Source organism: Thermothelomyces thermophilus, chromosome 2 (assembly GCF_000226095.1).
Source record: "Thermothelomyces thermophilus ATCC 42464 chromosome 2, complete sequence".
Taxonomy (NCBI): Eukaryota; Fungi; Ascomycota; class Sordariomycetes; order Sordariales; family Chaetomiaceae; genus Thermothelomyces; species Thermothelomyces thermophilus.
The window spans coordinates 2773317-2787611 of record NC_016473.1 but is presented as its reverse complement, the minus strand read 5'-3'; the positions used below and the strand labels follow the sequence as shown (position 1 = coordinate 2787611).

At 54.7% G+C, this 14295-nt stretch overlaps 7 protein-coding genes across 7 annotated transcripts; 3 read left to right on the top strand and 4 right to left on the bottom strand.

The window, feature by feature from the left end:
- Positions 1 to 786: 786 nt before the first annotated feature.
- On the top strand, positions 787 to 2438 carry MYCTH_2109000 (uncharacterized protein; the record flags this gene model as incomplete). Its single annotated transcript, XM_003661690.1, has 7 exons — positions 787 to 1015; positions 1114 to 1246; positions 1305 to 1642; positions 1697 to 1815; positions 1865 to 2008; positions 2063 to 2362; positions 2436 to 2438. The coding sequence occupies 7 exons, from the start codon at positions 787 to 789 to the stop codon at positions 2436 to 2438; spliced, it is 1266 nt and encodes a 421-aa protein (XP_003661738.1).
- A 22-nt stretch (positions 2439 to 2460) lies between these two features.
- MYCTH_2301517 (uncharacterized protein) lies at positions 2461 to 4669 on the bottom strand. The gene is made up of 3 exons (XM_003661689.1): positions 4312 to 4669; positions 3809 to 4238; positions 2461 to 3688 (listed from the first exon to the last, which is right to left on the bottom strand). The coding sequence occupies exons 1-3, from the start codon at positions 4510 to 4512 to the stop codon at positions 3006 to 3008; spliced, it is 1314 nt and encodes a 437-aa protein (XP_003661737.1). The 5' UTR covers positions 4513 to 4669; the 3' UTR covers positions 2461 to 3005.
- Positions 4670 to 5408: 739 nt separating this feature from the next.
- MYCTH_2301516 (uncharacterized protein) lies at positions 5409 to 6337 on the bottom strand. The gene is made up of 2 exons (XM_003661688.1): positions 5546 to 6337; positions 5409 to 5483 (listed from the first exon to the last, which is right to left on the bottom strand). The coding sequence occupies exon 1, from the start codon at positions 6290 to 6292 to the stop codon at positions 5756 to 5758; it is 537 nt and encodes a 178-aa protein (XP_003661736.1). The 5' UTR covers positions 6293 to 6337; the 3' UTR covers positions 5409 to 5483; positions 5546 to 5755.
- A 1063-nt stretch (positions 6338 to 7400) lies between these two features.
- On the top strand, positions 7401 to 8388 carry MYCTH_2301513 (uncharacterized protein). The gene is made up of 3 exons (XM_003661687.1): positions 7401 to 7703; positions 7802 to 8140; positions 8230 to 8388. The coding sequence occupies exons 1-3, from the start codon at positions 7477 to 7479 to the stop codon at positions 8369 to 8371; spliced, it is 708 nt and encodes a 235-aa protein (XP_003661735.1). The 5' UTR covers positions 7401 to 7476; the 3' UTR covers positions 8372 to 8388.
- A 95-nt stretch (positions 8389 to 8483) lies between these two features.
- MYCTH_2056896 (uncharacterized protein) lies at positions 8484 to 9328 on the bottom strand (the record flags this gene model as incomplete). The annotated part of the gene is made up of 2 exons (XM_003661686.1): positions 8484 to 8908; positions 9127 to 9328. The coding sequence occupies 2 exons, from the start codon at positions 9326 to 9328 to the stop codon at positions 8484 to 8486; spliced, it is 627 nt and encodes a 208-aa protein (XP_003661734.1).
- Positions 9329 to 9912: 584 nt separating this feature from the next.
- On the bottom strand, positions 9913 to 11657 carry MYCTH_45107 (uncharacterized protein; the record flags this gene model as incomplete). Its single annotated transcript, XM_003661685.1, has 8 exons — positions 9913 to 10181; positions 10235 to 10547; positions 10609 to 10680; positions 10739 to 10819; positions 10868 to 10957; positions 11022 to 11130; positions 11194 to 11260; positions 11327 to 11657. The coding sequence occupies 8 exons, from the start codon at positions 11655 to 11657 to the stop codon at positions 9913 to 9915; spliced, it is 1332 nt and encodes a 443-aa protein (XP_003661733.1).
- A 410-nt stretch (positions 11658 to 12067) lies between these two features.
- Positions 12068 to 14282, top strand: MYCTH_2301508 (oxidosqualene:lanosterol cyclase). Its single transcript, XM_003661684.1, has 2 exons — positions 12068 to 12457; positions 12519 to 14282. The coding sequence occupies exons 1-2, from the start codon at positions 12191 to 12193 to the stop codon at positions 14268 to 14270; spliced, it is 2019 nt and encodes a 672-aa protein (XP_003661732.1). The 5' UTR covers positions 12068 to 12190; the 3' UTR covers positions 14271 to 14282.
- The last annotated feature ends 13 nt before the right edge of the window (positions 14283 to 14295 follow it).

Sequence of the window (14295 nt, the reverse complement as noted above, 5' to 3'; positions counted from 1 at the left end):
CTTACCTACACATCCGTCTACCTCTAATCTCTATGTAGCGAGATATCCGTATGTAGTGTACATACCTAGGGTGTATACATCCAGTCTTTCCACTTTAGGCGTAAGTGTTTCACTTTCCCTTCCTTGACGTCAAACAAAGGACTGCTGTACACGGAGTTGGATAACGTATGTACTTGATCCTGTGCATGAGCAAAGGAGCTTTCCGATGGTTGCATGGACCTCCCCGGGAGCTTGGGAATGGTCTGCCCACAAAGAGATGCCTCGGACAGCAAGCAGCAATCAGAGCTGCGGGGACTGCGGGGATCTGCAGCTTACAAGTAGGTCAGCGTCTCCCATGAATGGGCGCTCAAATCAGCAACTCGCAGCGCTCCGTGGTTACATACCTTCTGCACCTCGAGGCCAACACGTGGTCAGATATCCTGATCCTTCGCTCCAGCGTGAGGATGGGATCGGACCGTATGTACACACAAAATGTAAATCTAATTAATACCCAGAAGTCGGAAGGTGCAACGGCCACGACTAAGCGCTCTCAAATCGCACCAGGCAACTCCTGGCCCTCGTTATCTCCGGTTCCCTGCCCGGATTCCCCGCATCGATCATCGCCTGCATGATATAATCTGTATTTGGGAGAGTACCTATATAGGTTTCCAAGCACCTATAATCAAGAAGCAAACGCTCAAGAAATCATCCGTTGCAACCTTGAACAAAAGTCGGCTGTTGGTGCCTTTGCGCGCGCACGCACACACGCACAGTGTTAGCAGCTAGAGTCTGCTGATCTCGGGCGCCATGATAACCAAGCTTGCACAGCTAGGTACATTCGACCTAGCCATCAGTACCACCGTCTTGGGGCTAGCTGCCATCGTCTTCTTCGCCCTGGGCCGCATGCTCTGGCCATCCAAGAAGGGCACACCACCACTCCCGCCCAGTCCACCCTCCGAGCCTCTACTGGGTCATTACCGGATTGTTCCTGATGATGCCGCCTTCAAGCGGTACGCCAAGTGGGCGAAAGAGTACAGTAAGTACGATGACAACAAGGCTGGCTGTGGCTCTCCTTCCCTTCTGTCCCAAGAACTAATATTGATTGATGCATGTTTGCTGAACTTTGTTCGACAGAAACAGACGTCCTCTACTTCCACGCTTTTGGGACAAAATGGATCGTCCTAAACAGCCTTGAGGCGGCAACTGAGCTGCTTGAAAAGCGAGGAGCGAGTTACGCGGACCGTCCCCGCTTCGTCATGTTTGAGGAGTATGCTGCGCCTGAATCTCCTGCACCCCGAACACACACTAAACTAAACTGCGATTAGAATGGGTTGGTCCCCAACCCTCACCTGGCTTCGTTGGGGCCCGAAATATCAGCTTCATCGGAGGGTGTTGCAACCACCTTTCACCAAATCGAAGGTCGGAAACTACATGGCGATGCAGAGGAGGGAAGCACACTCTTGCTGTAAAGGCATGGTTGACGACCCTGAAAACTGGCTGAGAGCCGTTAGACGGTTCTCGGCGGCTATCGTGCTCAAGATCGCCTACGGACTCGAGGTGGAGGGCCCCCAAAGCCCCTGGATCCAGATGGCTGAGGACACTGCCGCCGCGGTTGGCAAATCGGGGGCTCCAGCTAGTTCCATCATGGACCGCCTTCCCGCGAGTGAGTACTGGAGCTAAGCCGAACGGGGCCACACCTGTTTCTAATCCTGCGTAGCAGCTCGCTACCTGCCAGACTGGCTTCCCTTCATGGAACGATTACGCTATGCTCGAACCTGGCGGCCGGCAATTGAGAAGCTTACGCGCATTCCCTTCGAGGCGTCGTTGGAGACAATGGTACGGCTCGCGTCAACAGTTCACATACATCAGCTGACCGCCTTCTCAGCGTTCGGGTGCGAACAACAACTCCTTTGTCCACACTCAGATGCAAATCCGGAATGACAATGCCATCAACCAACAACCCAATGAATTTGATGTGGAAGACATCAAAGGCGCAGCAGCAACAATCGTCATTGCCGGCAATGACACTGTAAGTTGGAAGAATTCGAAAATAGATCCAAACGGAGCGCTTACCTTCCTGCAGACAACGGCTACGTTGATGCTTTTTGTTCTCTACTTGATGCAAAATCCTGACGCCCAGCGCAAGGCACAGGAGGAGGTCGACCGTGTTGTCGGCCACGACAGGCTGCCAGACTGGGACGACATGCCGAAACTACGATATACCAACCTTATCCTGCAGGAGACCTACCGAATGAACCCGCTCTCTCCCCTTGGGATTCCCCACGCCAGCGTTGCAGGTGATGTCTACAACGGCATGTTCATTCCCAAGGGGACCATTGTATACCCGAATGTTTGGGCCATGAACCACGACGAGTCCGTCTACGTCGAACCGTTCCGCTTCTGGCCGGAGAGGTACCTTCCAAAGGACCAGGGAGGAAATAATGAGCCCTTCCCAGTAGGAAATTTTGGGTTCGGAAGACGGTGCGTAGCCCCGTTAAAAAGTGTTAATTAGGGCGCCGATAACAGCTGACTCGCCACGGTGTGCAGCATCTGCGTCGGCAGGCACCTAGCTGAGAACAGCCTCCTTATCATGCTGGCTACGGTGCTTGCCACTCTCGAAATTGGCTGGCCTCTGGGAGAAGACGGCGAACCCGCCCCTTTTGAACCTGAGTGGTCTTTCAGGGGACAAGCGTAAGTGTAAACCCCAGCAGGCCCGTGGCCAAGCTAAGATCAGAGCGTCTGACGTGTGTGTAGCATCGTCTTGCCCTTCCCATCCTCCATTCGAAGCCGAAGTGCCAAGTCCAGTGCATTGCTAGATGCAGAGCTGCATGCGTCAGAATATCACCGCGGTTGACCAACAAGCCACTCCCTGATTCTTCTTGCTCCCTTTCCTCTTCAATTTTCGTTTAGATCTACCCATTATCACGGCTTTCTGCTTCCATGCTCGTTCCCACTACCTTCAACCCCTCAGGCACCTCGCTGCCACAACTTATTCCCCCCTTTCACCTTCTTCCATCATCCTCCGCTCATTCAAAGACGTCCAAGGGAAATCCGTCCGCCATCGCTTTGTAGCCCGCCACGTTCGGATGCAGATGATCGCCCCCGTCATACTGGGGCGCCAGCTGGCTCGCGATGGCCGGGTTCGCCACCAGCGAGGCGAAGTCGACGGTCGCGTCGAACGTCCCGCTGTTCAGAATCCACTCGTTTACCTGGGCGCGCGTCTGCTCCCTAGTGGGGTTCGAGTACGGCTGCCCATTGCCGCCAAAGGGCGTGATGGTGGCCCCGATGGTCTTGATGCCGGCGGCCTTGCAGTCGGCCGTGATCTGCGCGAACGCGTCCTGCAGCCGGCTGCCGATGCCGGCCTGCGACCCGGCGTCGGCCGGCCCGCTGCCGATGTCGTTGACTCCCTCGAAGATCATGACGTACCGCACCCCGGCGACCTGCAGCGCGTCGCGCCGGTACCGCGAGAGCAGCGTCGGCCCCAGCCCCCCGGACAGCACCGCGTTGCCGCCCGCTGCCTGGTTGTCGACGGCGACCTGGCTCAGGTTGCCGCCGCCCTCGGCGGCCTGCATGCGCGCCAGGAGCAGGTCCGGCCACCGGTCGTTGCCGTCGTCGGTGCTGCCCCGCCCGTCCGTGATGCTATCGCCCAGGATCACAAACGCGCCCGTCGTCGGTGGCGACCAGACTTCCACGGCCGAGAGGAAGTACCCTGTTTGTAGGGAAAAGAGGAGAGGAGGAGGTGAGGGAACACAATGTTAACCAGTGTCGTGTCGTCTTGCTTTAAATATATAAATAAAGGAGGGGGCTGATTACGAGTTGGTGCACTTACAGTGTTTCGTGGTGGAGCCGGAAAGACTGGCTGCGTCGACGTGGTTGCCCGACTGCATCCACGACGTCGTGCGGCTGCCCGGGTGTCCCGTGATGCTGCTTCCCGACTGGCCCGCCTGGGAGTAGATCGAGACGGCGATGTTGGCCTGCGGGGAGACGGTAAAGTCGATCGGGTCCGTGTAGGCGACCTCGCCTCGCGGGATGGTGATGGAGGACGAGCCGTTGTTGAATGTCAGCGGTTTGACAGTGGACGCATCGATGGCCGCCACTCCAGCCTTGCCGCCCTGGGGCAGGGCGATGGTGGCCGCGGTAATGGGCAGGTCGCTACCGCCGAAGGTGTTGCTGATCTGCAGACGTAGGCGCTCGGCTCCGATGGACAGGTGAACCGTCTGGCGCAGGGTGGCGTCCCTGAACACGGCACCGCCGCCGGTCTGTGCTGTTTTTTTAGTTCCGTCATCCTGCTGGTGTGCTCGTTCAAGGGAGCAAAAGAACTCAGAGACATACAAAGGGTGCCGGAGGCATGTTGTTCGGTTCGACCAGCTGCGGCATGGATGTCCATGTGGCTACCCAGTGCCAGTCGTCGTCTGCTCGAGGCGAGACGGCATCCCGCGTCGTCTTGCCATTTCCGTGCGTGGGAACAGCGAGGGTGCTAGGGGATAACAGGAGCAACGAAGCAGCAACAGCTGCCCAGCGAGCGAGGGACATCATCGCCGACAAGTTTTGAGCAGCGCCCTTGTAGATGTCGACAAAGAAGGCAGCGCGACCTCGGATCCGGTGTGGCGGAAACAAGCAATTGGCCTTCTTGAGCTTGGGGTTTCGAGGTGGCTATAAGGTGGCATTTTTGGCGGATGTTCATTATTTTGGCTCAAGGGACGATGGAGGCGATTTAGCCAGAGTCCAGGTTCCGCCACGAAGTATTGATAATTACAGCTTGTTAAGGCGATTTACCCAGCTGGATGCTTCTGGTCAAGGATCTGCGGACGAGTTTCCTACTGGTGGGATAATTCCGGGAGCGGGCTACGATAGCTGTACCCAGATGTGAAACTTCGTTGCTCGTACTCCGTGCTCTTCTTACTCAGGCTCCCCTTGACCCGATGCCTTTTTCAATTCTTTAGTATCGCCATTCACCTGACTTCTCCCCCGTGAGTGCCGGGGTCTCAGAAGCCTTTGATGTGTCAAGTTGGTTGATTAATACTGCGTGTTGCTAGCAAAAGTCTTGGCTATTAATCATTATGTTTTGACACCTTCGTTCTCTCTTCCAAATGTTGTCGCATAAATATTGCGCTTTCTAGGGCTCGGCGTATTGCCATAATAATAAATACTTTTTTTCTTTGGGATCGGCGCACTCAACATTTCTGACGGACAAATCCTCACCTGAATGATAAGTGTGTATAGTTGAATCTCTGCCAATATGTTTGGCCGTCTTCTTCGGAAGCCCTCTCTAATTAATAATGATTCACCTCAGCTGAGCGTGCGCATCCGTCACTTTTTGATGGCCTGTTAAGGTTGGAGATAGAGCTGGAGCTTAGAAGCCGAGTAGGACACGGCTTCGTTCAAGGTGCTTGAAGGAGAAGGAACACTGGAACACTAGTCATCTGCTTGTCCTGTAATAGTCTATGAATACTCTTGATTGTAGTCTCTAATGTGGCTGCGTATAATTGTGCGATACATCATTCCTATATGCCATGGATCATTAGCATCTGTCCAAGCCAGTGATCGTAGAGACAGACTGACTCACTAGTTGTTCCTCGTTTCTTTCCTCGAGGCCACCGTCCAGCAAAACTGTTCCGCTATGCAAGCAGTGACCGAACTTGCCACGAAGTCGTGTGCTTGTGACAGCGATCAGTCCCAGGAAGTCGGGAATCTGTCTCGAAGGCAAGAAATCAAGTCTTACGCAAGACTACAAAGGGCGTCGCCATGCCTCCGAATTGAGCATCGCATGCGCATGTCAAGTTGTTGAAGATGCCGGGGAGTTCTCGGCGACGGTCGAACCAGCGAGTACCGTGTCACGGCTACCTATCGATGACGCAAGTAATGATGGGGATGCCGATGCGGCAGCGGAATCTTGGCCGCCGCGGGCCACCACCGGCTGTTTCGTCCGCTTTTGCAGTTTCTGCCAGAGAGGGTGGTCGAGCGCAGAGGGCGACGTGCGGCCTCTGAAAAGCGACTGCTTCTGGCGCTGCTGCTGCTGCTTGCGATTCTGAGGAGTCTCACGAGGTGGTGGCTGAGGACCACACCTTTTCAGATGGCTGGCGGCGGTGGGCTTCATGTAGCGAGGCACCGACGCGCTAACTTCGCTTTCACCTTTGTAGGTGTCTTGGTCCAGCTCGGCCTGTCGTCTCTGTTGCTTTCCTCTGGCGGCTGGGGATACACTGCAGCTAGGTGTTCGCTTCGTAGTAATCCCGGCGTGGCGGGCACTATTATCGGAACCGTTGCCCGGGCCCCCCGCGGCCTGCCGGAAACGAGAGGCTCTTGTAGGCTTCATGTACGACTTCTCGGTCAATGCTGAGGAAGGTACGGTAGAAGAGGAGGTCCATCGTTGTAAGCTGGAAAAGCGCAACTGATGGGTCGAGGCTCGGAGTTTGGCCGTCTCTTCCCTGAGCGCCGCATTCTCCCACCTCAAATCCTCGTTCTCCCTTTTCAGCGCTTCGAACTTGCAGTCGATACTGGTGTTCTCCGTCATGTCCTCCATGTTGGAACAGTTGTGTGGCACAGCCACCATGAAAGGGGTTGTTACGGGAGACAGGTTGTTGGCAGAAGTTAATTAATAGTTAATAATTAGGCCCGGGACGAAATTCGTGGAAGCCCGACACGGGAAGCCGAGGAAGGGAAAGAAAAGAGCTCCTGAACATTCTCGGGGAGACTTGACATAATCATGCCGAAAAATTTCTGCAGTTGACGAATATGCCATGTACCGGTATGGGTTGCCTTCGAATCGGAGAGTCTGGATGAGACGGTTTGCATCAGGGTCGCATAGCTTCCACGCGGCGTAATAATTAATATTTGCCGTCACCTCAAGTTCGCTGTGCTCAAGATCGATATTGCTCAAACGTCACATCCCAGAAATGAAAACTGGAAAGTAAACTCGCCTGATCAAGTTTCTCAGAACATATAATCTGTGATTCATAGGCAATCCTAAGTCGTAATTGGGGTCACTGATCGGGTAAGAGAAACAAGGATGTCTTGTTGTGCGGCCATGGCGAAGTCTATTAGTTGCAGCTCAGAAGCTGTAGTTATTAATTGTTGGAGGCAAAGGAATTCGTTACATGGGCAATACTAGGCATGCGCTACAAGGATTTATTAGCAGCCAGCATTACATTGTGTGCAGAGGAGGCAGGTGCGACTCGAGTGTACGGATCACGAGCACATACATAGACACCTAATTAGGGCACCTGATTTATGTAATCAATACATGCCTGACCTACCTCGCTAGTCGAAGTAGTAAGTACGGACGTATGTGCTGTAACAAAGGGACGTTGAAAAGAGAACTTGAAGCTGAAACACAGGACCCTAACCCTACTTTCTGCCGTTAATTGGACGATCTCTGGTAAGAGCGGAACCCATTTTAAAGCTGCATAACCTTCTCTCTCGGTTTGTAATTACCCCATCACACCAGCCCTCAACATTTGCAGTGTGCACCGTCCGCACCGGGTACTTCGCACTACGCCCATGGCCGATAACGAGACTCCGCGAAACGGCGTCGACGCCCTTATCAGCAGAGACGAAGGGCGGAGGTACTGGGAAGGGGTAGACGCCACGGTCAACGGCATGCTCGGCGGCTTTCCCCACGTATCAAGGGTCGATATCCGGGGCTCGCGAAACTTCCTGGCCAAGCTGGGAATCGGATCGAAGCCCGGTCAGCGCATCGCCGCGACCGCGCTCGAGGGAGGGGCCGGGTGAGTCTGAAATGGCCTCCTCCCCAACGGAAAGTTCCGGCACCGTCGATGCCTTGAATCATCTGTCTGACATCACCTTCTTCCTTTCCACTCGCCAGGATCGGGAGGGTCACCAAGGGTCTCCTTCTCGATGGCGTCGCCCAGCAGGTCGATGTTATCGAGCCCATTGCCAAGTTCACGAGCCAGCTCCAGGGCAAACCGGGCGTGAGGAGTATATTCAACATGGGGCTCGAAGACTGGCAGCCGACCGAGGGTGTGCAGTACGACCTGATCTGGGTCCAGTGGTGTGTAGGCCACTTGACTGATGAGCAGCTGGCCCAATTCCTCGTCAGGTGTACATCGGCACTCAACCCCGACGGAGGCGTCATAGTCGTAAAGGAGAACAACTCCTCCAGCGGGCGAGACGAGTTTGACAATGTCGACAGCAGCGTGACGAGGTGCGTATCGGCTTGTGGTTGAGTTAACCATCTCCGCTTCGGTGGTAAGGTTCGGTTGTGACTGACCAAGATTTTGGGGTTGTGGACAGAGATGACGGTACATTCCGGCGCATATTCACCGAGGCGGGCCTTCAACTCATCCAGACCGAATTGCAGAAGGGCCTGAATGTCGCCGGTGCAAGTCTTTTGCCGGTCAGGATGTACGCACTAAAGCCCGCTCAATCAAAATGAAAGTCACCCGCCTTTCAAAAAGACCCAACCAACCCTTTGCATCGCTGTTTTGCTGCCCACATAATATGAATTAAACTCATCATGACCATGACCTGCATCACACATTTTCTTTTTAACCTGACTTCCCTCCTTCCTCCACCTCCTTGTCAGTTTCTTTCCCTTTCCCTTTCCCCTTTCCCTTCTCTTCCCCTTCCACTCCAACTTGTTCCTCCCCCTCCCCTCCTTCCACCGACACCCCTTCCATGTCGCCTTCCAGCCCGCCCACCGCGGCGTTCTCCCCTTCGATCCCGCCGCTCTGGGAGAGGAAGTAGTCGACCACGTCAAACTTGTCCCCGAAGCTGGCCAAGTCCAGCGGCACGTAGTTCTTATCGTTGGCCAGCGCGACCGACGCCCCGTGCTCGACCAGCAGCTTCACGACCGCCAGGTGCCCGCCCAGCGCCGCCCAGTGCAGGCCCGTGTTACCGTACTCGTTGGGCGCGTCCAGAAAGGCCTGCTTCTGCTTCCTCTTCTCCTCATCCTCCGCCGCCGCCGCCGCTGCTGCTGGCGGGAAATAGCTGAGCAGGAGGGCGACGATGTCTATATGTGTGTGTGTGGTAGGCATGTGTCAGAGAAAAGACGGGACGGATACAGTCATTGGACGGCGTTGGACGAGTTGGGAGAGTGGTTGATGAAAATACTTATGAGAAGTAACATGATGAGAGAACCGAAGGGGGGGATTATAAAAGGCCAAGAAAAGAGGCAAAGAGAAAATAGACGCTTACCGGCATGGCCATTCCCAGCGGCCATGTGAAGGCATGTCGACTTCCCCTCGTCCTTTGCGCTTATGAGAAGCTTGGCGGGAGTCACCTTTTCCCGCTCGGCCAGCGACGACAGCAGACCTGTGAGCTCATCCTTGTCGCCCGTTCGAGCTGCATATAGAAGGTCATCAATTTCGTCTTCGCTTAACTGAGGCGCCATTGTGTTGGTCGGTGAATGTCTTTATTAAGAAGTGAGAGAAATTTGACCCTGACGTTTTTCTGCTTTTGTGTTTCTCACAGTTATTGAACAGTGCCAAGTGAGGATCTGGCCTAAAACTGATATCACGGCCACTTGAAATTTTTGGCGGTCGAGTTTTCGCCCAAACAGTGCGGCGTTCTCTATGCCCTCTCCGCACTGTACCCCCTTAAGAAGGCTCTTTTAAATTAATATCCCAACCAGGGAGGCGCAATTACGGATACAAGTTCTCAAATCAACTTCAGGGAAGAATTGTTAACTTTTTTTCTTTTCGAGTGATAGAACGTAGTGAAAATGTATGTTATGCAACTGACTATGTGACTGTAATGCTTCTCTCACCTGACGCCGGCCCCTTTGTCACACGTCTGACCAGATCTGCAGCACCAGCGACGTGCTGTAGCACCGAGTTTGCGACCGAGCCGTCCTAGGCAAGATATGCGTCTTAACTGGTGCGTCATTCTCGAGGTGAACCGGGATGTAGAAAGGCCGTATATTTAGTCAAGGTTACGGCTATGAGAAGTAGGCCTGCTGTCACGGACGAAAACTAATTACACGCTCAGCTTCCCGTCCAACCAATTAGCGATGTCGCCGTAGCTGTCCACGGCTTGTATTTCGGCCTTGACATTCAACATCAACATGCGCTGCAATTCCCTCACCTGGTCGGCCCCCTCCTCGGTCATGTTCCCCGGGTTCCAGATCTCACGCATTACTTGGACTGCTTTCTTCCTGTCTCGTTCGGTTAGGGGGATGATTGATTCGCTTGATTCCTGCTCTTTGCTATGTCTGGCTCTCTTCATCGGTTTCTCTCTTCGCGAATCTTACTATGAATTTAGCTACGTAAGACTGCATGTGGTGGAGGAGTCGACCCACCGGAGATTAAGTACTCTGCAGATTCTTGACTCGCAGGCTGTTGGCTGTCCTGATTCTGGATGCTGTCGCATGCTGAAGGGTACTTTGCGGGCAAGTTCATTATAACGTCCCCACTGTGAAGGCCAAGCCACTGTAGACACGGTACTGCTGCGTTCTGCTCATGCTCCAGGCGCTGGCTCCCATGCTTGTACGTCCGCATAATGGCAATCCCATGGGGATCGAAGTCAACCAGGGCGAATAAACTGAGCTCTGGTCGAACGCTATGAAGAAGAAATAGGAAACGCCTAGTTGCGAGATCTGGATATCCCTTTGCCTGTTGAACATCCAGTCAGTCCCAGTGATATTTGAACGACCTTGGCCGTGCATCGGCTTACTGTCAGAAGAATCCCTTGTCCTGCGCGAGACGTGCGGGAGTACTTTGCAGCAGCCAGCGTCCGAAATGTTGCCTTGCGTCATTAGCCAATAGTGCAACACGGTCATGGCTGGCCGACTGAGTTACCATACCTCTTTTTCAATAACTAAGACCCATCGTATGAGGCCAAAGTTGATCTTGGTTATCAGGTTGACCGATGGTAACAGTATCCCCTGTTACAATCAGCCGCGCACACCCGCCTCCTTATGCTGGATACGCACCGTATCACTTGCTGAATCGCAGCTGTGGATGGATCCGTCACGGAGTATGAGGTCAATCGGCCCGGAAATGAGGCCCTTGGCTGTTGCCACCTAGAATACATTAGCAACGTCTCGGGACAAGAGACCAGGGCAGCACATGCGCTAATCTACTCACAATGTTCAAATCTTCCCTACCAACACCTAAAGTAAAGGCGAGGTTATCAACCATGTCATCGACCGCGCTTTGCGATTTGAATAGCTCGGGGTTTTGGTAGTAAATATTCCTATACAGCGCTCACGCTGTGGTGAGCCAGCAAGACCAAGAGAGAGGGAACAAGAGACATCACCTCTTTGTAATCAACTTTCCTGACAGGAGGGCCTCGTGTGACATCTCAATGATGCGGAAGAGGGCCTCTAGAACGACGGGGAGAAAAGTTAGCGCACGTGGCTTGCAGCGTACTGAACATCGTTACCTCGTACCAAACTTTTTGACCTCTTGTATTGTCCGCCCAGGAAATCTGACGACATTTGCCACGCGATCGGATCCAAATTGGGGCTCAAATTCGGCCCCGTTTTGAGAAGAGCGAACAGTTTCATAAGGGATGGTGAGCTCGTTGTCATGGGTGATTGCGTCTACGATCGACTCCAGCAATTCCTCAATCCGCGAGAGCGCGGAGGTTCGGGACCCGAAAGGAATCTGTACTAAATCGGATTCCGCGGCAAACGATACCGACGAGGGTTGTCTGGAATGGGGGTGCGGGATGTGGGTGTTGTTGGCGGGTTTCTGTTGAGCCCTTGATGCCGAGAGCATCCTTGTGCTTCCGTTTTTGGCAACGTCGTACTTGTAAGTCGGGTCAAATAATCAGTCGTGTTGAAGAGCAGGGTAGTCCGCAGCTGTTGCTCGGTGGGAGGGTTACTGTGTACTCCGTAAGCGAAGGTTTATGCTACGTCAAATCAAATGATGCGTGTGCATTAAAGCAGGCAGAAATTTCTCGAATCAATTACTTGCGGCAAGTACACCTCAAATCCCTCTCTCATCCATGATCATTCCTTCCATTGTCAGGATCAAGTAGCCTAGACTAGTTTGCCTGAGCTCCAGGGCCTCGCGTCGGTTTTTGCCCAGGCCGATCGGCAGGGGTCGGAAGTGATCCGAACGGATGATTGGGGGCATGGTCCGTCCGATCTGATTGGCGAATTAAGTTGCAGAGCACGGATTGCCTCCGACGAGAGATCTCCTCGTTCGGGATATGCGACCCAAGGACAAAAAGCATATGAAAGCTCACGAGCTTTCCACTCTCCTTAACCCTGCGGCCAACATTCCTAGCAGTGAGTAGCTGTTGGAAAATGGCACGAAGAAAGGCCAACGGTGCAACGGCCGATACAGAGCCGCTCCTCGAACAGGGCTCGACCAGAAAACGATCCAGCAACGCTGGTGATCCAGACCACGCAGTCAAGAAGCAGCGGCCGGCGCTCGAAGAGAAGACCGATTACTCACGATGGCGCCTGCGAGATGATCACGGCAGACACACCTGGCGCTATCTGGAGGACGACGAAGCCGCCAAGGCCTGGCCGCAAACCTACGCCGACAAGTACTTCTTGGGCCTGCCGCTGGTGAGCGCGTCGTCCGCTTGCCGTCGTGTTCCGAGGGGTACTAACTCGTAACGTCTGCTAGGATCTCCCAGATCTTCCGAAGCCCAAGAAGCCACTCGACGCCGTCCGAAACGGCCTCGAGTTCTTTGAGAAGCTCCAGCTGCCCAGCGGCCACTGGGGGTGCGAGTATGGCGGTCCCATGTTCCTCCTCCCCTGCATCGTCATCTCGTGGTACGTGACCAAGACGCCGATTCCCTGGTACTACGCCACCGAGATCAAGAATTACCTGTTTGCCCGTGCGCATCCGGAGGATGGTGGCTGGGGTCTGCACATCGAAGGCGAGACCTCCGTGTTCGGAACGGCTCTCAACTACACAGTGCTGCGGCTGGTCGGCGTGGATGCTGATCACCCCAAGATGGTGAAAGCCCGCGCTACGCTGCACAAGCTGGGGGGTGCAACCCATGCGCCGCATTGGGCAAAGTGGTGGCTCGCGGTCCTAGGAGTTGCCCACTGGGACATTGTCAACCCTGTGCCTCCCGAGCTGTGGCTTCTTCCCGACTGGGTCCCCTTTGCGCCGTGGAGATGGTGGATTCACATCCGAATGGTCTTCTTGCCCATGAGCTACCTTTGGTCCAGGCGATGGACGGCCGAGGAGACCGACGTCATCCGCTCACTTCGCAAGGAACTTTTCGTCGAGGACTGGGACAAGATCAACTGGGCAGCACACCGCAACACAATCCACCCGAGAGACAACTACCATCCCAAGTCCTGGTTGCTGAACATGATCAATTGGTTCCTCGCCAACATTTGGAGGCCTTACTTCCGAGTCAAGCCCCTCGTCGACAGGGCCGAGGATTGGGTTATGAAGTTGATTGAGATGGAGAACAAGAACACAGACCACTTGGACCTTGCCACCGTATCCGGTCCTATGAATCTTGTCTGCCTCTACGCGCGTGATGGGCCGGACTCGTATGCCGTGCGCAGGCACCAAGAACGCTCGGACGAGTTCCTCTGGGTGAAGGACGAGGGTCTTCTCGCCAACGGCACCAACGGGGTGCAGTGCTGGGATACGGCATTCGCCATCCAGGCCATCATGGACGCGGGCTTGACCGAGGACCCGCGCTGGAGGCCCATGCTGCTCAAGGCGCTCGAGTTCCTCGACGATCAACAAATTCGTGACAACGTAGAGGACCAAGACAAGTGCTACCGCCAGCAGCGCAAGGGCGCTTGGGCGTTCAGCAACAAGGATCAAGGATACGCCGTGAGCGACTGTGTCTCCGAAGCCCTGAAGTCCGTCATTATCCTGCAAAAGACCCCCGGCTTTCCAACGCTGATCGACGACCAACGCATCTTTGATGCCATCGACACCCTCCTCACCTACCAGAATCCTAACGGTAGCTGCTCGTCCTACGAGCCGCCGCGCGCGGGGCCCTGGATGGAGATGCTCAACGCTGCCGAAGTCTTCGGCAGGATCATGGTTGAGTACGAATACCCCGAGTGCACGACCGCCGTTGTGACCGCACTCTCCCTCTTCCATAAGCACTGGCCCGAGTACCGTGCCCGCGAGATTGAGCGCTTCATCGAGCGCGCCGTGGCCTGGATCAAGACCAACCAACGGCCGCACGGTGGGTGGTACGGCAGCTGGGGCATCTGCTTCACCTACGCGACCATGTTCGCCCTCGAGAGCCTCGCCAGCATCGGGGAGACCTACGAAAATAGTTCCCACGCCAAGCGTGGCTGCGATTTCCTCATTTCGAAACAGCGAGAAGACGGCGGCTGGTCAGAACACTACAGAGTGAGAACCATTTCCCTCTCCATCATACACCCCCTCTAGGATGCAGCCCAAGCTAACTAACGAT